The 21,684-nt window shown below is 39.5% G+C and overlaps 1 protein-coding gene and 1 long non-coding RNA gene across 2 annotated transcripts in view; both read left to right on the forward strand.

Annotated features, from left to right (window-relative positions):
- The first annotated feature begins 6,956 nt into the window (after positions 1-6,956).
- Positions 6,957-7,726, forward strand: LOC131994203 (uncharacterized). The gene is made up of 3 exons (XR_009396529.1): positions 6,957-7,060; positions 7,135-7,291; positions 7,402-7,726. It is a non-coding gene; the product is annotated as an uncharacterized LOC131994203 (long non-coding RNA).
- An 862-nt stretch (positions 7,727-8,588) lies between these two features.
- LOC131994214 (uncharacterized) overlaps positions 8,589-21,684 on the forward strand; it is a 47,076-nt gene continuing 33,980 nt past the window's right edge. Inside the window, exons 1-2 of the mRNA XM_059360745.1 lie at positions 8,589-8,664; positions 21,495-21,682. Coding sequence (XP_059216728.1) covers positions 21,629-21,682 — 54 coding nt within the window. The 5' untranslated portion in view covers positions 8,589-8,664; positions 21,495-21,628. The remainder of the gene's footprint in view (positions 8,665-21,494; positions 21,683-21,684) is intronic.

Below are 21,684 nucleotides of genomic sequence, written 5' to 3' on the forward strand. Positions count from 1 at the left end.
TACCAGTTTGGCTCTGATATGGCCCATATTCTGAAAGGACATGTCTATCGTCTCACTTGGCTGTTGTTTTCTTTGAACCAAATCTGTAAAAATGTCGATGTTTGACCTTGATGGTTGGTACTGGCTCAACAAACAGTGCTTCAACTGAGGCCAATCGCGGTATTTATTAGTCTTTTGTGACAACCAAAACCAAGACTCAGATGACCCCGATACAATGAGTGGGAAGTCTCGAAGAATTTCCTCCCTGAGAATACAATATTGTTGCCGATAATATTCCAGTCTGTATACTAACTCCTCGACCCCTAGATTCTGGTAGCTACCATCGAATTTCAGACCTATTTTACCGATTCTGATTCGATTATTGTCTTTGCCACGGTTAAATATATTATTTTTCCTTTCATTACCTGGGACCGAATTTTGTTACCTGTATGTAAACCTGTTCCAGCACTATCTTGGCTATTTCCTGAGGAACCTGCATCGGATATGGACGTTACCCTCGTTTGATTCAAAGTAATATCCCTAAAACTCTTAATGGCGTTTGATAACTGATCCACTGTTCTCCTAAGGTCCGCAATTTCATTCTGTATCATATGGACATTATTTTCCAAAGCCCTGTGCTGTCTCCACATCTAATCTGGAACCGTCGATGATGTCCCCCTTTGTTCATTCTGGCCTGTCCCCAAACCATTCTGTGGAAACCTCGTATTGGGGTTATTTGATCCTGGATTTATAGTTTGGGACAAATCTGTGACCTCAACCGGGTGACACGTTAGAACAACCCAAAAATTCAAGGTTCGAGGATTTCTCGTCGCTCCGATACGAATTCCTCCTCGTTCAATTCAATGACCGATATAAGAAAAAAAGAAGTAGACGTCCTACATTTGAGTGCCCTCGTCTATGGCTACATTGCCCTACAATTCTGGGCCAAATTTGCTCATAAAGATATTGCACCATATACCCAAATGAAAAATGCGAACCAATGCGGAAGGTATAAGAGATTGTTTACAATTCCCACCTTACGGTGGAGGGCATTCCGTTTATAACACCTCGAGATAATAATGCAAAGCGTTATTTTAATACGATACGGTATTGTTGTGGTATTAATTCACGGTGTTGCTTTGCTATCAATACCATTGATACCATGTCCGCTATATCGCTGGTTCAAACAAATGTAAAACAGAATCCGACGCACAATTTTCTAGTCCAATCTCCAAGAGAAATAAAAGCCCCCTTGCGACTAGATGGTTTTTCCTATTGAAAAGAAAATAACTTTTATTAGCTACCCCATCTTCACGGTATCTCTTTCCTTTTGTCAACACATACCTTTTTCTCTCTTTTTAATGAAGACAAAAAAAAATATAAGTTTAATCAAACCCCGAACACACAAAAAAAAGAAGAAAAAGCACCCATGCCAGCAAATGGGATTTATTTGGGTTCGGGAGAGCTGTGGTACAACCCGAACGCAAGGGGTAAGCTACTCCCGCCAAAAGACACAAAAAGAACCAGGCAGGAGACAAAATGCCTGCCAGTGAAGATCAGCAGTCGGCCACAAAGTACCACACACCATTGGCCGCGATGACACACAATCACAACCAGGACACGGCACATAACCGGACAACATGACAATGTGGCTGCAGTATCCAGGAGCTCTCTCCAACTTCTCAAGCAAATCTTTCCACTGGGAGTTGGAGATTATCGTGGTTGTAGAGGCCTCCACGTAGGATCTGTGGCCTCGCCCGCCGAGAGGTCCACGCAAAAATATTTCACGTACCCGTCCGGCAGTGTGGTTGTGTGAGACCCGCAACACTTTCCCTGAGTGTGACAAAATCCGCATCGATTTAGTTGTTGTTGTAGTAGTAGTGTGATTTGTTCTATCTTCCGTCGGCTTGATTCTGTTGAGTATCCAGATCCAGGATTTCTTGCAGCGAAAAAAGAGGCAAGTTCATTCAGGTAGATGTTTGACCTATCACAGATGTCATCAATGGGTGGGGGCCTGATGCCATGATCATACAATCGTCCGCATATGATACGATCTCTATGCTGTCTGGAGGGGGTGGAATGGAGGATAGGTAGCGATTAAACAGTGTCGGAGATATCACCCCGCTTTGGGAAGCTCTACTGTGTTTCGATTTCATATCTTATAACTGGCGACCACATAGATAATTCGCTACCCAGGCCTGGCTGGAGGGACATTGGCGATGCCCTTAAAGAGTTTGGCATGGCTGACAGTGTCGATATACTCCCGTAGTGACGTAAGGCCAGAGCTAGAACGGAAATGTACCTACTCCATGAGTTTCGAAATAGTAATCTAGAATGTTTGTTCTATGAAAAACAGTCTTGAGGTCGTATACCAAATTATAGGTAATAATCTTCCCTTTCATTTAGTATACACACTTTTTTGGACGAAGTCCATTTATGGTCCCCAGACGGAATTTTGTATCCTGCCCTCGAGTTTCGAAACAGAAATCTGGAAGGTTTGTTAAACGAAAAACAGTTCTGGGGTAAGTGTGGTATACCAACTTAAAGGTATTGATCTCCTCTTTGATTTTGTACTTTTTTGAACGAAGTCTATTTTCGGCCTCTAGAATGGAATAAGTTTATTCACAGCTTAATATTCTGGCGACAGAAGCTAAAAACGGTTGATAACATCCGCACATTCTGATTTTTTTTATGTAAGTGTCGCCCTGTAGTACTGCCATCGTACGAGTCAATATATTTATATTCATTTACAGGTGGTGGCAGTTGCCCAACAACAAAATATTGAGTGCACTATCTGTCAAAATCAGTGATTAGTGCAATTCTGATTTTGGGTACTAGTTCGCGCCATTTTTCGTTGTTTGTGTATGTTTTGGTTTATGTTTATGTTTAACTATAATACATACACACGACCAAAACTCGTTGACAGATAGTGCATTCGCGAGAAAAAATTGTACTCAGCTGTTTACGGTCCACTACCTGGTATTTATATCTTGGTACGAGTTATCTTGGTGGTTATCGTTGGTAACTTCACGCAGGAACGAAAATTTCGCCAGAAGTGTTTACTGCGCTTTTGCTCGAATCCTTTGTCCAAATCTGATCAACCAAATCAACAAGTCCCAAATCAGAACAAGCAAGGAAAGGCAAAGTCAGGCGATGTCGTCTTTATAAAAACCTACACCTACCCTTTAAGTGGAAATTAGGAGCTAATCTTATTCCGAACCGAATTGAATAGACTTCGGTGGAGGTTTTCAGATATATAACAATCCGTATCAAATTTCGAGCAAATGTGTTTAAAATTGCCCGATATATGTGCATATAAATCGGTATATATGTATATGGAAGCTAAATATAAATTTGAACCGATTTTGATGAACTTTAACAAAAATGTCTACAGTCATAAAATAACTAACTTTATATGCAAATTTTCGTGACAATCGATTGAAATTAACTCATTATTGCAAAATTGCTCAAAGTTGGACGAGCATATATGTATATGGGGGTTATATCTAAATCAAAGCCGATTTCGACCAAACTCTTTAAATATTGCTAAAGTCGCAGAGTCGTAAAATTGGGGTTTAAGACCCCTTTTTTATATAAACGATTTTTTTCAACAATGGTTGACGGTTCATATAAGTTTCACAATTTTTTACCATGGTCATACATCTAAAAGGTATAGATTATATCTAGCGGATAATTACTGACATAAATAAATCTTTTCCGTTTGGTTTTAGCGCTTCATATGTTACGTGTGCCCTACGCAGCAGGAAATGAGCTATGCTCCGGCCAGCTTGAACCGGTGTCTCTGCGTAGGTCCTAACCCGCCATTTTCGCCCGAGGCCCGTATCAATAAAGAAATTAACTTACCAACGTTAAATGCATCAAACAAAAACCCCAGGTTCCCCTAAGTGGGAGGAAGATGTTGTCCTCCAGCCGCCCTGCCCTACCGTGGTCATGAATATAATGTACATGAACAAAATCTCACTCACACTTACCTGCCGTATTCACGTCAAAACTCCCTTGAAATTCAAAATAGCACATTATTTTCTCCTTGCCTTATATATTCACGTTATAAAATCATGTTTTTTTTTTATTAAACTAAATTCTCTAAGGATGATGAAATGGTAGAAGTTAGATTTTTATCGTAAGAAACTAAAGGTAGTAATAAAAAACATAACTCATCAAACAAAAAAAAAAAAAATAAACAAGCAATATTTAGATAAAATTAAAAACAAAAACATTTGAAATTTGGCATAATTAAAAAAATGGGAGAATTTGCAAATCAAAAACCTTTTGCAATTCTGCATTTCTCTGATCAAAAAACATCTTCTCTGGAGTGCTTTTAGGAGTTTCCCTTATTGACTTTGCAACTTCCCTAACAGAATTTCATAAAAAAATTTAAAAAATGATTTAAAAGAGGAGCAATTCTCTTGTTTATCTCTGTTATTTTTGGTTTCATTGTGTGAATATAATTATCTTATGAGGCATTTCTCTGATTAAAAAACGTCTTTTCTGGAGTGCTTATAGGAGCTACCTTTATTGACTTGCCACAAGATTTGTCGCCTCACTCCCCGGGAGGTCTACGCAAAAATTGTCCTAATGTCCGTCCGGCAATGCAATTTGGAGGGACCCGCCACACACACAAGTAATTATGTAAGAGATTTTTTGGTCATTAACTGTTTTCATCATTCTTGTTTGAACCATTGAATGAAGCGGATGTTTTGTTACTTCATTATTTTTGAAAACAAAAATTAAGTCACTCAATAATAGCTACGATAGTGTTATCCATTAGGCAGTTGATGATCTGCGTCTGTTTCCAGTGGAGCGGGAGACCTAGAGCCCGAGAGTAGGCTTAGAATGGACTCCAAAGACCCAACAGCTGCGGTGGTGCTATCAGGTCGTAGTATATTGTCTGCTTCTGAAACCTCGATTGGTAGAGCGGCTCTACTAGCCGACAGACGACTGATAAGCAGGGGTTTTGACGAAGACACCTGGTTCAAGTCTTAAGGACAAGCCCGAGCCTATTCTATCTTTGCATGCCTATAATTTGCTTGGCCTTCGGCCTTTCCCGGCAAACAAACACGCGTTTTAAGAGGTTGGAATAATAGAAGACGCATCGCTCTCAGGTTTATTGAGAGGCTTAGTGTGAATGATCCTAAGACTCTCACTAATAGGGGATTCGCTGCGCAGTCAGCCAAAAGGCTGCGGTCACCTGGAGGGCATCCGATGCCTGAACTAGGGGGAACAATAGTAAGATGTATCCCAGAACCTTTGTTAATGTCGCTAGCAAATTTTGTAAGGAAGAACTCCTGGCGGAAACAGAAAACGAGGCTAACGTAACAGTGGTGGAAATTCTGAATCCTGACTTCGGTCTGGTTTCTGCTGATAAATCTTCACCATTTTAAGGTCGCTTCGGTGGCACTAAAAATCCTCCTGATGGCAGAGGGATAGAAATAGCAACCCTTGAAATAAATAAGTCTCATTACTGGTTGGCTTACCTATATATGGCACATCATTCGAAGATGCCGCCTTCAATCTTTTAGTTGCTGTTTGAAGCTGCTTCTGTAGGGAATAAGAACCTCATTGTAGGTAGTGATGCCAAAGCACATCACCAGATATGGGGAAGTTCGGATGTCAGCGAAAGGTGAGCTGCTTATCGAACGATTGGGACATGTATAAGGCTGAGCTAAGAAAATATTAGGCCGTGCTGAGAAATGCTCAGAGACAATCCTGGGTAGAATTCTGAAGCTCCGTGGAGGATATATTTGAGACCTCTAGGCTAAGGAAGATTCTGTCCTCGAGACCTATTACGATGGGATACATTCAGAAGTCAGAGAATGTGTGGACAATGTCTTGTGAGGAAAAACTAGAACTACAAATTAATACATATTTCCCGGAAAATTCTCCAACGGACAACGTGGCGCCAGAAGAGTTTGTCACTGGTATGCATTCGTCGGCGGTTATTAGGGAAATTGTGTCTGAGCCGAAAATCCTTTGGGCTATAAGAATATTCGATTCCTTTAATTCGCCAGGCCATGATGATGCATCACCGGTTGAATTACAAGCTGCGTCTGATAGACTGGTTCTTTGGGTTAGGGAGATATTCTCTGCTTGCATCAGCATGACATACATACATGCGGAATGGAGGACACATAAAGATCATTTTCATTCCGAAAGCAGAAAAACGCTACCACTAAGGCGAACGATTTTCATCTTATTAGTCTGTCATCCTTTATGCTGAAGACTCTTCAGAGTTTAATAGAAACATATCTTAGGTCGAAGATCCCTGGATATAGACTGTCTAGGCAGCAGCATGCATATAGTAAAGGCAAATCCAATGAAACAGAGCTTCACGACTTAGTCGGCTACATAGAGGGTTCTCTCGCTGTCAAGGAATATACAATGGTAGCTGTTATGGTGGAGTTCTAAGGTGGGTACAGGCTGGACGATAAATCGCCAGCCGATAGAGGTTGGAACTATCCCCTTTTGCATTGCCGGTATGCTGGCGTTTTGCGCGGCTATCGCTCGCCGGATGGGGGGTGGTTCTTGCCAGGGAAGTTCCTAACACCATACCAAAAAAATCATACCGGTCTTAAAATCAAACATGTACTGAGGCGGAAATAAGTCGACACACAAAAAGGTAACTTGAACAGGAAAAAAAAGGAAACCCAACTGCACGTCACACTCACGAATCACCTATTAGCATGGCAGCCTACCGATACGCTGCTTGGCTGGTGTCCCGCCAAGCTTTTGGCCCTCCCTCAGAGACTCCCCAAGGGTCTCTCCTTGATACCCCATTGCATCGCTGGGCATCCCCTGATCAGCACCTTTACTTACCCTGTACAAAAAAGAAGGATCCAAAATATACAGGAAAGTGAGAAGTTATAAAAGGAGTGTAAAACAAAAACCAATAGAAGTCAAGATCTATTAATAACATTCATTTGCCGGGGAATTGTCCCCCTCGAAGTTCATTCGCCCTCCTTCTTCAAAATGGTCAGCGGGTCTCTTTGACTGACAGACGGCCGTCCGTGTATTGTAGACAGTATTCGTTATGTCCGTCTGTCTTGTATAAATGTTCATATATGTATGTGTACCTTTTCTTTTTTTTCTTGTCTCTTACTAATATATTTCTTTCCTTATACTCTTCTTCTTTTTCAGGCTTCCTTTTAGGTTGGACAAGTGGCTACGGGGTCAAGGAACCCCAATCTAAAGTCTAGGACCTACCTAAGATAAGAGCTCATATCCTAGCGCCTATTTGGTTCCCTATATCCGGGACGAGATTACCGTGAAGAGCACTCCCTTGTCTAACCGAACAGTAAGTAACACTTTTCTATATTCTTCTTTGCTTTCGCTTATTCTCCTAGGCACAAATATATATATGTAAATTTATTTGTAAAATAATAAAATGTTTGTATCTGTTTTAAGTCGTCCGTCAGTGTCCTAGTCCTGGATATACCGCTGCAACCAGGAGGGCTGCAGAATGCTGGATCTCCCACGCTGGACTGGAGCGGTACTGGTGGCTGACGGTGGGAACGATGAGTTCGTGACTTTTACCGATATTTTGCGTGCTTAGCGCTTTCGTTGTGATTCTGCTGGCAGGTTCATATGCTTCGTGTGTATATTAGGTGATGGTTTACGAGCGTTTACAGCCTTCGAAATTGTTCACAGGTTTGATAATTAAAACAAGGGGAAAAAAATGTTCACCGTGTTTAAATAAACGCTACTGCCATCTATTAATAAAAAAATGCACTTTCCCACCATCGGTGGTGAAGGGGCTTTTCTGCTTCAAAAGCGTTCAAATTGATTATCGTGTTTTATTTAACTATTTCGCCAGGTAAAAGCACTGTATTCTCTTCTTCTTTTTCTTCTTCACGCCCACGTCTGCCAGCTCCAATCGTTGACATCAAAGAGAAGGAAAACCGGCAAGGAAGTAAGCCATCTTTCCCAAATTTCCCGTCATGGCAGACTTTCGACCAGTCCTTCCTTGAAGCTTTTCCTCCCCTTCCACCCGTTTCAACCACTGAACATAGGACACACCCAGGGCTGTTATCGTATGCCGACGTCATTCACAATAGTGTAAAACAAGAGCCTAAGGGGTCTGCCCACCGTTGGAAGCGCGCACACAACAAACCCAACCATCCTGCCGATATCCCTGTCAAAGGATGGGTGGGAAAAAGTGCGATTTCTCGCAGTGTACAAAGGTCTAAAATCCGGCTGTTTACGAAAGGGCAACCCTAAAAGATGATCCGAACTGACATCCCTATCTTCTCCTATCGATAAATCGTCCAATCAGAGGAATTCCTCGTTCAAATGGGGGAATTTGTCGTTCACTTGGCTCAACTCTTTTAAGAACATTTATGCAACACAGCTCAATTCTAGGGCCTGCCTCTCACTGGGGAAGGTGTCTAGGACCCGTCAACGTATACCACGCTGTAGCCTTTACCTTAAATAGATGATTTTCACAACTAAAATTTGCCCTTCCATACGTGTGTCCACTCCTTTATTCCCTATCGCCGCGTGCGAACCACCCTAATATGAAATGACATACGCGCCCTTCACTAGAGCCGGGCCTTTTGATATCAATTCGTGATGAATGAAATGGATAGCTAAAGGGCCAAAGAAGAAGAAATAACATCATTTTGTCAATGGGACGACCGCATCAGCACCAATGGAAGCAGAAATAAAATGGTAAGTATAATTGTGAAAAAAAGGAAAATTAGAAAATTAACTGGTGGCCGAGTATAATCAACAGAGTGTTTTAGTAAAAAAAAATATCGGTGCGTGCCCGTTGAAAACAAAATCAAAATAGTGCGAAAGTGAATAAAATACTATGAATGAAAACGGCAGTTGTGCGAGAGTGTGTGTGCGTGTGAAAAAGTTGCAGCAAATAAAAAACCCAATAAATTTGTCTAAAAATCGAATGAAATATCCAAGGAAAGTGTTGGCCAAGTTCACAGAATCACTAAAATACAATACAAAAACATCCAGCCCCAAATCAAAAATTTCAACCGAAGTGTCTTAGAAAACTAATAGCGCCAGTACCCAATAGCCACCAGTAGCTAAGGCCACTGGCTAACTGTGATGGCGAAAAATAATGAAAATTGTTAAAAAAGTTGGCGTCAGTCCAATACACCCACAAGTGTGTACACAACAAAAACAGGCCACTCACCAATTTCAATGGTGCTAGTGCGTAAAAGTGTAATGATAATAGTGTAGCGCAACGGTTGTAGGGTGACTTGTCGCTGGTTTTCTGCTTTATATTTTTTTGCTACAATTTAGCTACAAATTTTGTTCTATTTTTTTCTTATTTTCTATTTTTTTTATTTTTTTTTTCTCACGCGTTTGAATAACATCAGGCGTTAGAACAATAAAATTTATTTCGACCGGTCCGGGATTCGAACCTGGGCTTCCGGATTGCAAGGCGACGTCACTAACCGCTAGGCTATTCCTATAGTGTGGGTGGGTCTGTCGGAGTTGTGGTTTTCCTCTAAGTGCTTGTATAGGACCTCCGTGGGGCTTGATCTGGGCCTTGAGATCCATATTAGCATTGGCTTGATTGTGTTGAGGAAGGTTTTATTTTTGTATTGGTTTTTAGTACGTATACGTATACGCAGTTCCCGCAACAATTTAACGAAAATTAGCTGAATTAGCGCATTATTTCCAAGGCTTTTTATTTTATAAATAGAAGTTAGGCTCAGTGAAATTGTCTATTTCAATAAATTTTCTGGAGCCATTTAAGGGGTGAGACTATTGAATCCCGTCGCTAATGATTTTTTTTTAGATTCTATTTTTTTGTTGTTTTTTTTGCTTTTTTTTCTTTTTGATTTTTTTTGCTTCAGCAATATATTTTTTTTCTGCTGCACTTATTGGAGCCTTTTACTATTGCATCTTGACTGCTCCTGCTGCAATTTTTTTTTGGAACTTTTAACCTTGTTTTTGGTTGATCCCCATTCGCCTGGCTGGACTAGCTTTGTTTGAGATTGATGTTAGCTGTTTGGACCATCAAAGGCCGATTCTTTTTTTTGGGAACGGGAAACCCTCATCGACAAACCCGCGTATCCTTTCGATGATGAATTTGGGAGAAATTCGCCGACGGCTTTTGGGCATTTCATCGAGTAATTTGTGAAGATTGTGAAAACTTGGCCCTGCGTCTGGTTACCAGACCAAGAAGTGTTTTAGAAAGTGTAAAATTTTGTTGACTAAGTCTCTCAAACGTCCAGAGCTAAAATTTTTTTAAAGAGAATATATCAAAATTGGTTAAAAACCTGTAAAAAAAAAAAAAAAAAAAAAAAAAGTTTTATTTAAAGTAAAAATAGCTATAAATATTGATAGAAAAAAATTTGAACTCAAACTTTTGTAAGTGTTGTGCAATTTCAATGGTAAAAAGAAAAAGTCTAGAGACAAATAAAATAAAGAAAATTAGCTAAAACTGTTGTGCTAAAAATTAAAATTTTTTTTTAAAAAGAAAGTAAAAGACAGTGGTTAAAGACAAAAAAAAAAAGGGAAAAAAAACATAGACATTGAATGCGTGAGTGTGTAAGTGCTTTGTTGCTGATTTCACCAATTTCCTGTCCATATCCGCTTTTAAATACCTCCTTGGAATCGCTGTGTTGGAAAATATCCCGGAACCGGAACACTTGAAAGATCTTTCAACGGGGGACATTTTTCAAAGTGAGTAATTAAACACCCTTTTTGATTAGATTTTAATACCCACCGAAGTTCAACGTGGTATTCACCTTGTTTTTTTGGTGTAACTAAGCAAATATCATTCAAAGTGATCAAATGGCCGCTTAGCCATCATCCCATTAAGTGGTTGGTTGGCTCAGTGGTGGGGGTCGCTGACTCTGAAGTGAGAGGTCGTGGGATCGAGCCCGGGTTCGGTCATTTAATTTTTCTTTTCAAAATGTATTTTTTTTTGTCTAATTAATTAATTAGATCAATAATTTTTGTTTTTTTAAATAATTCCATTTTGGTTTGGATGATATTTGTTTGGTAACTCTCGTGGGTAAGGCAGTATATGGGAGGAAGAGGAAGCACTTGGGGCACTTTAATGTACCATACAGAGAAATAATTCTGATTAAAGCTACATACATACATCCAATGCATTTCGAATGTAATCCACCACGGCACAGTGGGTCGCAGGTTCATATCCCCGAACCAGAATGAAATTTTAAATGGATTTTCATTCTTAATTAAAGTTTTTGCCATTAACTTTTATTTTACATTTTCTTTTATATTTAAATTTTGCATGCACATTTGATTTAAATTAACCCCATGATATCCGAATGGGATATATTTCTTTCAGCTTTTTTTTTTCCTTTGAAATTGCACATACACCGGTTAGGTTTATTTGTCATTTAGCTAGGCTGTTAGCCTTTTAGTTTTGTTTCCTGTTTTTAAAGTAAAGGGATAGTTGTTTTTAGAATCATTGTTGCCTAAATTATTATTGGACTAGTTGCTATCTAAATAATTATTGTTACTTGAATTAGATTTGGTCTAGGCCACAATGAACGTTAATTATCTGGAAATTGTTTTAATGAATTTATTAATGCTGTTTAGGATTAAGGTTATGTGAAAGTTCAAGTTAGCTTTTTCTAGAATTTTAATGGATTATCTTGGATTTTGTTTAATAAACAACATAATGAATATTAGCTAAATTTCCGTTTTGTGATTCCGGGGCTACAAACATTTGAAGGGTAGGTACAGTGGGACCAATGGATAAATATGATATAACTTTGGGTTTCAGTCCTGGTCATGGATGGGCGGGCGTATTACGATGTGAACATCTCTGCATCGGTGGTAGACAAAACCCTCTCTTGAAAATTCCCCCTTTTTTTTACTTTCCTCTCTCTATTTCTCTCTCCCTCTCTTCTATCTTTCGCACGCACACTTTTAAAATAATATAGTGTAGACATCCCATAGTTTGAGTTTTCAGCCTTAAAGAACCTCCCCATTGCCGACGAGACAGAAGCCGGGAGCTAGCTGCGTGCTGCTGATTTCAGCTCAAACATTTCAGACCATCTTGGGGTTTACTAGACCTAGCGTTGTATGCTACATTATATTTTGGCGCCCAACGTGGGGCCCGACACACAAATTATTCATTATTTTTTTTCCATCTTTGGGTTTTATTCCAAATAGGCAGTGTGGGTCCTTAACTATATTTCATTTTCCCTCTAGAGATTTTTTTTTTTTCAGTTTATATCTATCGGTTGGTTGTTGTATAGGTTTGGAAGCTGTCTATGGATTTGAAAGCTATTGTCAGGCCGACCTATTCGCAACTCATCCCCCAATCTATCCCTTTGTATTTTCAACATTGACTTCTCTTTAATCTGGAAATGCTGTCATTGGACTTTTTTTTTTTTTGCTAGTGCCAGACCGGTTAGGGTGCTGTTAATGATGTTGATACCCTAAATATTCTTTTAGTTTAGTCCGGAATAGACTATTTGTCTTAAGTTCAAATTAGTACCGTCTAAACTCAACTCTTGCTTCTTCTTTTCTATTTCTTCTGAATTTTAAGAGATTGGTGATTTTTCTACTTTTTTTTATACCCTTCAAAATTTTTTGATTTCCCCGGGATCAGGAAAGAGCTATTTCTTGGTGGTTTTACTGTATATTTTTTATTTATATTTGAACGAAGTCGAAATATTGTGGCAGTTACTTAGAATTTGTAGTCGGATTCGAATAGTGAAGGTCGATCAATACTATAACTTTTTTTTTTTGCGTACATTTTGGTTTTTATAATGCCTTTACGTCATAGTTCGGAAGATTTGTCGAACACTGGTCGTCATCCAGAGTGCGGCATATGTTGTACATCGGTGGCTAAGGCGGCCTATTCTTACACTACAGCTTGTGGACACGTATTTCATAAGTCATGTCTCACAAATCACACTAAGACGTGCCCCAATTGCCCTGTTTGTGACACCGTTTTGACTTCACTTAGTATGTCCACAGCGGCACATGCAGGAATTGCTCCATCACCCATGGGTACCAGGTCACAGACACAAAGAGCTAGGGAATTTGATTCTTCTCGAGCTGGGATTCAAAATACGACTTCTCCTTCTGGTATTCAAAATACGACTTCTCCTCACAGTAATGAGGAAGCAGATGTAGCTGCGACTGTAATGAATCAGGGTGATAACCCGTCTACTTCACAGAATTTTGATGCCGGTCAGACTGATCCAATTAGGAGCATGGTTGAAGAGGCAGTGAGGGCACAGCATGATGAGCTGTTGGCGACTGTTAGTCAAAGATTGTCGAGTCTCATCGAGACTAATTTGGCTGCAGGCTTTAGTAGGTTGAATACTGTTCCCCAGGACAAAATTTCGTCCCGACATGTTTTTCCTCCACCCTCAACCCCTGTTGAAGTTCGAACCATTGAAAGGTTATTAGGTTTGCCAGAGAATAACAATGACGATAATAGGGGTAATCCTTTGAATCATTCCCAGGATAGGAGGCATGGTCCTACGTCTGATCGACAACCATCATCCCATTCGTATGTTTCTTTACGTCCAGATAAGGCTGGACATATTATTCTTAATTGGCGAATTAAATTTACAGGTGATTCTAATGGCATGTCCATCGACAATTTCTTATATAGAGTTGAGGCATTGACAAATCAAACCCTGAATGGTGATTTTGACTTACTTTGTGGCCATATTTCTACCCTTTTTGATGCTAAGGCTAGTGATTTTTACTGGCGGTACCACAGGTCGGTTTCTAGGATTCGTTGGCCGAATTTATGCAGGGCTTTACGGAAACAGTACCGTGACACTCGCACCGATGTCGACTTCCGTGAGATGATTAGGGACCGGAAGCAACGGTCTGGTGAGTCCTTTGACACCTTTTATGAGGCCATTGTTAGCATTGCCGATAAATTATCTGAACCTTTATCTGAGAATGTTTTAGTCGAAATTTTAAGAAGGAATCTTCTGCCGGAGATTCAACATGAAATTCTCAATTTACACATTTCTTCTGTTTCTCATTTACGTGAAATTTGTGGCCGTAGGGAGTTTTTCATGCAAGATGTTGCCAGGAAACAGACTTTTTCTAAACCAGTTGGCCATCGCGGCAAAATTAACGAGATTTTGGATGCCCCTTCATCTTCTGAGGAAAATGAGGAGCAGGTTTCTGCTATTTCTCTGGTTTGTTGGAATTGCCAGAAAACTGGGCACCGCTACCACGATTGTATGGAAGATCGCAGGGTGTTTTGCTACGGATGCGGTGCTTCAAATGTTTATAGACCAAAGTGTTCTGTTTGTAGTTCAAAAAACTCTTCAGCGAATGCACCGAAAGGTGCGTGCAAACCCCTAAAGAATCCTTGTGCGAGCACAGATTAAGCCCTGTTAATACTGTCGACAATCAACCTGATCTTAAACCCAATTCTACACCTTCTATTTTGACAACTCTGAATGATAGTCCAATTAGTCCGACTGGAAAATGCGATTTAGTCCCGAACAACAATGTTAAAGTTTTACGTTCTGGTTCTGATTCAAAACTCAGTTCGCCACCTAAATCTTCTCCACATCCCCCAACATATTTTAAACCATTTCATGTCCGCTTAGCGGAATATAATGCGAAAAGAGCCGAGATTTTTGGTAAGGCAGTTAGCTCTGTTAGAAGAGTGAGGTCCACCGGACGTATGAGGAATTTTTGGCGACAAATTAATCATACGCGGCATTTGCTGCTAAGTTCCATATATGACAAACCTAATGATATAAGACCTTACGCGCAAGTTGAACTGCTTGGTAAGATGATTAACGGCCTTTTAGACACAGGAGCTTCTGTTAGTTGCTTAGGTTCAAATGCTGCATTATACGCTTTACAGTCAAGTAAGGATATTAAGAAATTTAGCTCTTTTGTAAAGACAGCTGATGGCAAATGTCAGCCTGTTTCTGGTGTCATCAGTACCCCCATTTCTTTTAGAGGCCTTTCCAAGCCAATTAAACTATATATTGTTCCCGGTCTGTCGCAAGATTTGTACTTAGGCATCGATTTTTGGCGCGCTTTTGATTTATTACCTATGGGTCTCGTATCGGAAATTAATACCCGATTGTTTTCACCGGTTCTTTCGGAGATTTCTACCTTAGGAACTTTGACAGATATTGAACGTGGTCGTTTGCAATCTACCATTAATAGCTTTCCATCGTTTTCGAAGCAAGGTTTGGGCCGAATAAATGTCATATCGCATGTTATAGACGTTGGAGACGTAGCTCCGATTAAACAACGACACTTTCCGGTTTCACCAGCCATAGAAAAACTTATTTATGCCGAAATCGATAGGATGTTAGAGATGGACGTTATCGAAGAATCGGAAAGTGCCTGGTCTTCGCCAATGGTGCTAGTTCGCAAGCCTGGGAAAGTTCGTTTGTGCTTGGATAGCAGGAAGGTAAACTCAGTGACGGTCAAGGATGCTTATCCTTTGCCCCACATAGACGGCATCCTGAGTAGACTTCCTCGCGCCGAGTACATAACGAGCTTGGACCTCAAAGATGCGTTCTGGCAAATTCCCCTCGATAAGTCGTCGAAAGATAAAACAGCATTTACCGTTCCTGGCCGTCCCTTGTACCACTTCAAGGTCATGCCCTTTGGCCTTTGTAACGCGCCACAGACCATGTCAAGGTTGATGGACAAGGTGATACCGGCGCATTTGAGAACGGAAGTGTTTGTTTATCTGGATGACTTATTGATAATCTCTGACTCCTTCGATCGGCATATGGAAGTTTTAAAGGAAGTGGCGGATAGAATTCGGTCGGCGGGCTTGACTATTAATATTGAAAAGTCGAAATTTTGCGTTCCCGAAGTCAAATACCTTGGCCACGTCGTAGGAAACGGGGTAATACGAACAGATCCTGACAAGATATCTGCCATTGTTGAATTTCCACCGCCGCGTTCGGTCCGACAAATAAGACGGTTTCTGGGTATGTCCGGTTGGTACCGGAAGTTCATTAGGAACTACGCTTCTATTACCTCTCCTTTAACTGATTTGCTCAAAACTAATCGTAGATTTGTATGGTGCGATAATGCGCAATTAGCTTTCGATGAATTAAAGTCCATTTTGTCCACTGCCCCAGTGCTGCATAGTCCTGACTTCTCACAGCCGTTTTACATACACTGTGATGCTAGCAGTACTGGTATAGGAGGCGTGCTGGTGCAAAAAACTGCGGAGGGCGACGAGTTTCCCATCGCCTTCATGTCGAAGAAGCTCAATCAAGCCCAACGCAAATACTCTGTCACCGAACAGGAATGTTTAGCCGCCGTGCTAAGCATTAAAAAGTTTAGAGCGTATGTGGAAGGACATGAGTTCACAGTGATCACTGACCATGCGTCATTGAAGTGGCTCATGTCCCAAACTGACCTCAATTCTCGGTTGGCAAGATGGGCTTTGAGACTTCAGGGCTTTAGATTCAATATAGAGCATCGTAAAGGTAGCAGAAATGTAGTTCCAGATGCACTATCCCGTGCCAACACGGAGGATCTGTCCGGAATTGAGACTACGGCTTTAGATGGGTCCGGATTATTTGTCGATCTAGAATCGCCTCACTTCAAGAGCGAACATTACCTCGGGTTGTTGGAAACGGTCAATAAGACGATTGTAAAGACACCGGATCTGAGAGTTATTGACGGTTACCTTTATAGACGCGCGGAGCACTGCACCGGAGAGCAGTTACAGGATAACTTCGCCTGGAAATTATGGATACCCAAGGAAATGGTTAACGACTTGTTAATTAAAGCGCATAACGACCCCATATCGTCTCATTGCGGCATAAACAAAATGTTGGAAAGAATTCGAAGATTTTATTTTTGGCCGAATCTAGTAAATGACGTTCGGAACTTCGTTAATAAGTGTGAAATTTGCAAGGGAACTAAACACCCGAACATCGTTATGCGTCCACCGATGGGAAAGACACCGGAAACGGAAAGATGTTTTCAAAAGCTGTTTATAGACTTTTTAGGTCCTTACCCTAGATCGAAGTCTGGAAATGTTGGTATTTTTATTACCGTCGATCATTTGTCCAAATTTTGTTTTTTAGAACCCGTTAAGAAGTTCACCACTGATGTGGTTACCAAGTATCTGGAGCAGAAGATTTTTCATGTATTTGGAACGCCTGAAACAATTGTTTCAGATAATGGGTCCCAATTTAAGTCGAGTAATTTTTCCAAATTTCTTTCAAGTTTCGGAATCCATCATGTTTTTACGGCTGTTCATTCGCCCCAATCGAATGCCTCTGAGCGGGTCAACCGTTCAGTTCTGTCCGCAATAAGGGCTTACTTGAAACACGATCAAAGTAATTGGGATGAGTACCTCAGCAGCATCGCTTGCTCTTTACGTTCTTCGATACACACTTCGATAGGCACTACACCTTACTTTATGGCTTTCGGTCAACACATGGTAACTCATGGGCATACCTATTCTTTGCTCAGAAAACTGGAGATGCTAGAAGACAGGGCTATTAAATTTGATCGTGGAGATAACTTTGATATAATCAGAGATAGAGCTTCTAAAAATATGGAGAAACGGCGGCAGCAGAATGAACGTAATTACAATTTGCGATCTAGGCTTGTTAACTTCATTGTAGGTCAAGAGGTCTACAGGAGAAATTTTTCTCAAAGCTGTTTTGAAAAGGGGTATAACTCCAAATTGGCACCACCATTTTTAAAAGCTAGAGTCCGGAAGAAGATAGGAACGTGCTACTACGAAATAGAGGACTTAAGTGGGAAGAAAATTGGTATTTATCATGCAAAGGACCTTCGTATGTAAGAGAAATTTCAATCAGCTCCAGGCATTGTCAGCTTTGTGGTCTTCTATGAAACCCCCAAACCTGATTTTGGTGGGGGGGATTGTAGGGTGACTTGTCGCTGGTTTTCTGCTTTCTGCTTTATATTTTTTTGCTACAATTTAGCTTAAAATTTTGTTCTATTTTTTTCTTATTTTCTATTTTTTTTATTTTTTTTTTTTCTCACGCGTTTGAATAACATCAGGCGTTAGAACAATAAAATTTATTTCGACCGGTCCGGGATTCGAACCTGGGCTTCCGGATTGCAAGGCGACGTCACTAACCGCTAGGCTATTCCTATAGTGTGGGTGGGTCTGTCGGAGTTGTGGTTTTCCTCTAAGTGCTTGTATAGGACCTCCGTGGGGCTTGATCTGGGCCTTGAGATCCATATTAGCATTGGCTTGATTGTGTTGAGGAAGGTTTTATTTTTGTATTGGTTTTTAGTACGTATACGTATACGCAGTTCCCGCAACAATTTAACGAGAATTAGCTGAATTAGCGCATTATTTCCAAGGCTTTTTATTTTATAAATAGAAGTTAGGCTCAGTGAAATTGTCTATTTCAATAAATTTTCTGGAGCCATTTAAGGGGTGAGACTATTGAATCCCGTCGCTAATGATTTTTTTTTAGATTCTATTTTTTTGTTGTTTTTTTTGCTTTTTTTTCTTTTTGATTTTTTTTGCTTCAGCAATATATTTTTTTCTGCTGCACTTATTGGAGCCTTTTACTATTGCATCTTGACTGCTCCTGCTGCAATTTTTTTTTGGAACTTTTAACCTTGTTTTTGGTTGATCCCCATTCGCCTGGCTGGACTAGCTTTGTTTGAGATTGATGTTAGCTGTTTGGACCATCAAAGGCCGATTCTTTTTTTTGGGAACGGGAAACCCTCATCGACAAACCCGCGTATCCTTTCGATGATGAATTTGGGAGAAATTCGCCGACGGCTTTTGGGCATTTCATCGAGTAATTTGTGAAGATTGTGAAAACTTGGCCCTGCGTCTGGTTACCAGACCAAGAAGTGTTTTAGAAAGTGTAAAATTTTGTTGACTAAGTCTCTCAAACGTCCAGAGCTAAAATTTTTTTAAAGAGAATATATCAAAATTGGTTAAAAATCTGTAAAAAAAAAAAAAAAAAAAAAAAAAATTTTTATTTAAAGTAAAAATAGCTATAAATATTGATAGAAAAAAATTAGAACTCAAACTTTTGTAAGTGTTGTGCAATTTCAATGGTAAAAAGAAAAAGTCTAGAGACAAATAAAATAAAGAAAATTAGCTAAAACTGTTGTGCTAAAAATTAAAATTTTTTTTTAAAAAGAAAGTAAAAGACAGTGGTTAAAGACAAAAAAAAAAGGGAAAAAAAACATAGACATTGAATGCGTGAGTGTGTAAGTGCTTTGTTGCTGATTTCACCAATTTCCTGTCCATATCCGCTTTTAAATACCTCCTTGGAATCGCTGTGTTGGAAAATATCCCGGAACCGGAACACTTGAAAGATCTTTCAACGGGGGACATTTTTCAAAGTGAGTAATTAAACACCCTTTTTGATTAGATTTTAATACCCACCGAAGTTCAACGTGGTATTCACCTTGTTTTTTTGGTGTAACTAAGCAAATATCATTCAAAGTGATCAAATGGCCGCTTAGCCATCATCCCATTAAGTGGTTGGTTGGCTCAGTGGTGGGGGTCGCTGACTCTGAAGTGAGAGGTCGTGGGATCGAGCCCGGGTTCGGTCATTTAATTTTTCTTTTCAAAATGTATTTTTTTTTGTCTAATTAATTAATTAGATCAATAATTTTTGTTTTTTTAAATAATTCCATTTTGGTTTGGATGATATTTGTTTGGTAACTCTCGTGGGTAAGGCAGTATATGGGAGGAAGAGGAAGCACTTGGGGCACTTTAATGTACCATACAGAGAAATAATTCTGATTAAAGCTACATACATACATCCAATGCATTTCGAATGTAATCCACCACGGCACAGTGGGTCGCAGGTTCATATCCCCGAACCAGAATGAAATTTTAAATGGATTTTCATTCTTAATTAAAGTTTTTGCCATTAACTTTTCTTTTACATTTTCTTTTATATTTAAATTTTGCATGCACATTTGATTTATATTAACCCCATGATATCCGAATGGGATATATTTCTTTCAGCTTTTTTTTTTCCTTTGAAATTGCACATACACCGGTTAGGTTTATTTGTCATTTAGCTAGGCTGTTAGCCTTTTAGTTTTGTTTCCTGTTTTTAAAGTAAAGGGATAGTTGTTTTTAGAATCATTGTTGCCTAAATTATTATTGGACTAGTTGCTATCTAAATAATTATTGTTACTTGAATTAGATTTGGTCTAGGCCACAATGAACGTTAATTATCTGGAAATTGTTTTAATGAATTTATTAATGCTGTTTAGGATTAAGGTTATGTGAAAGTTCAAGTTAGCTTTTTCTAGAATTTTAATGGATTATCTTGGATTTTGTTTAATAAACAACATAATGAATATTAGCTAAATTTCCGTTTTGTGATTCCGGGGCTACAAACATTTGAAGGGTAGGTACAGTGGGACCAATGGATAAATATGATATAACTTTGGGTTTCAGTCCTGGTCATGGATGGGCGGGCGTATTACGATGTGAACATCTCTGCATCGGTGGTAGACAAAACCCTCTCTTGAAAATTCCCCCTTTTTTTTACTTTCCTCTCTCTATTTCTCTCTCCCTCTCTTCTATCTTTCGCACGCACACTTTTAAAATAATATAGTGTAGACATCCCATAGTTTGAGTTTTCAGCCTTAAAGAACCTCCCCATTGCCGACGAGACAGAAGCCGGAAGCTAGCTGCGTGCTGCTGATTTCAGCTCAAACATTTCAGACCATCTTGGGGTTTACTAGACCTAGCGTTGTATGCTACACGGTACCAAACGCAAGTGTGCGTAACCCACTCAAATAATGAATGGGGGTACGCTAATAAACGCGCCAATTCGTTTAGTGGAGTGAAACAAAAGTAAATTGTCATAGAAATCAACGAGTGAAAAGCCTGAATTGAAACACCAAGTGCAACAAAAACGAAGTGATGGAGTGAAGAAAAAAGACAAAGAGAATATAGGATCCTATTAAAAAGAATTGCGGACGGACAGCAAATTGATAATTAGAAAACTAATTGAAACTAGTAAAATACTCTAAATAAAAAAACTTGGAAAGTGTTAAGTAAGTCCCGGTTAATAATTGGAAAATGATCTGTGCTAAAGTGCGTAAAAAGAAAAAACGAAATAAGAGCATGACAGCTGTGAAACATAATACGAAGGAAGTTAAAAAAAATCGGGCAAAAGCCAAATTGGTTCGTGACTTTGTGAGTGCCGTAAAGAGTTCAATGACCTGAAAAGTGAAAGTGTAAGAGAAAGTTAGTGCGAAATATCAAAAGGATTTTAAAAAGTTAAAAAAAAGACGAAATAATAAGTGATTAAGAATACGCGATAACGATTATAAACTGGCCTTTTGGAAATTTGGAAAAATAAAACAAAGTGAAGTGTAGCAAAAAAAAAAAAAATAAAAACTAAAAACAGAAAACAGAAAACGGAAAAATCATGAGATTGAAACAGAAACTAACCGCTAGGAACTTTATTAAGTCAAGCATTTAGAGCGAAATGGCCAAAAGAGAAAAAAGAAATGGAAAAAAAACAATAAAAATTTAAAGCTTAAAACCTTATCAGGTGAATTGCACTAAATCAAAATTTCTCTTTTTCTACTTGCAGGTCCACAGAATACCTCCCAAGGAAATTGTTCACTACCTCATCGAGGACGAAGGACAACACCGGAGAAGCTTAAAGTAAAGGACAGGACCAGGACAGAACGGAAAGGAAAGGTATACCTCTTTACAGGTCCTGCCATGGATCCAAAGGAACTATACCACCAAGGCTTAACCCAATCCACCAGGAAACAGGT

Source organism: Stomoxys calcitrans, chromosome 1 (genome assembly GCF_963082655.1).
Source record: "Stomoxys calcitrans chromosome 1, idStoCalc2.1, whole genome shotgun sequence".
Taxonomy (NCBI): domain Eukaryota; kingdom Metazoa; phylum Arthropoda; class Insecta; order Diptera; family Muscidae; genus Stomoxys; species Stomoxys calcitrans.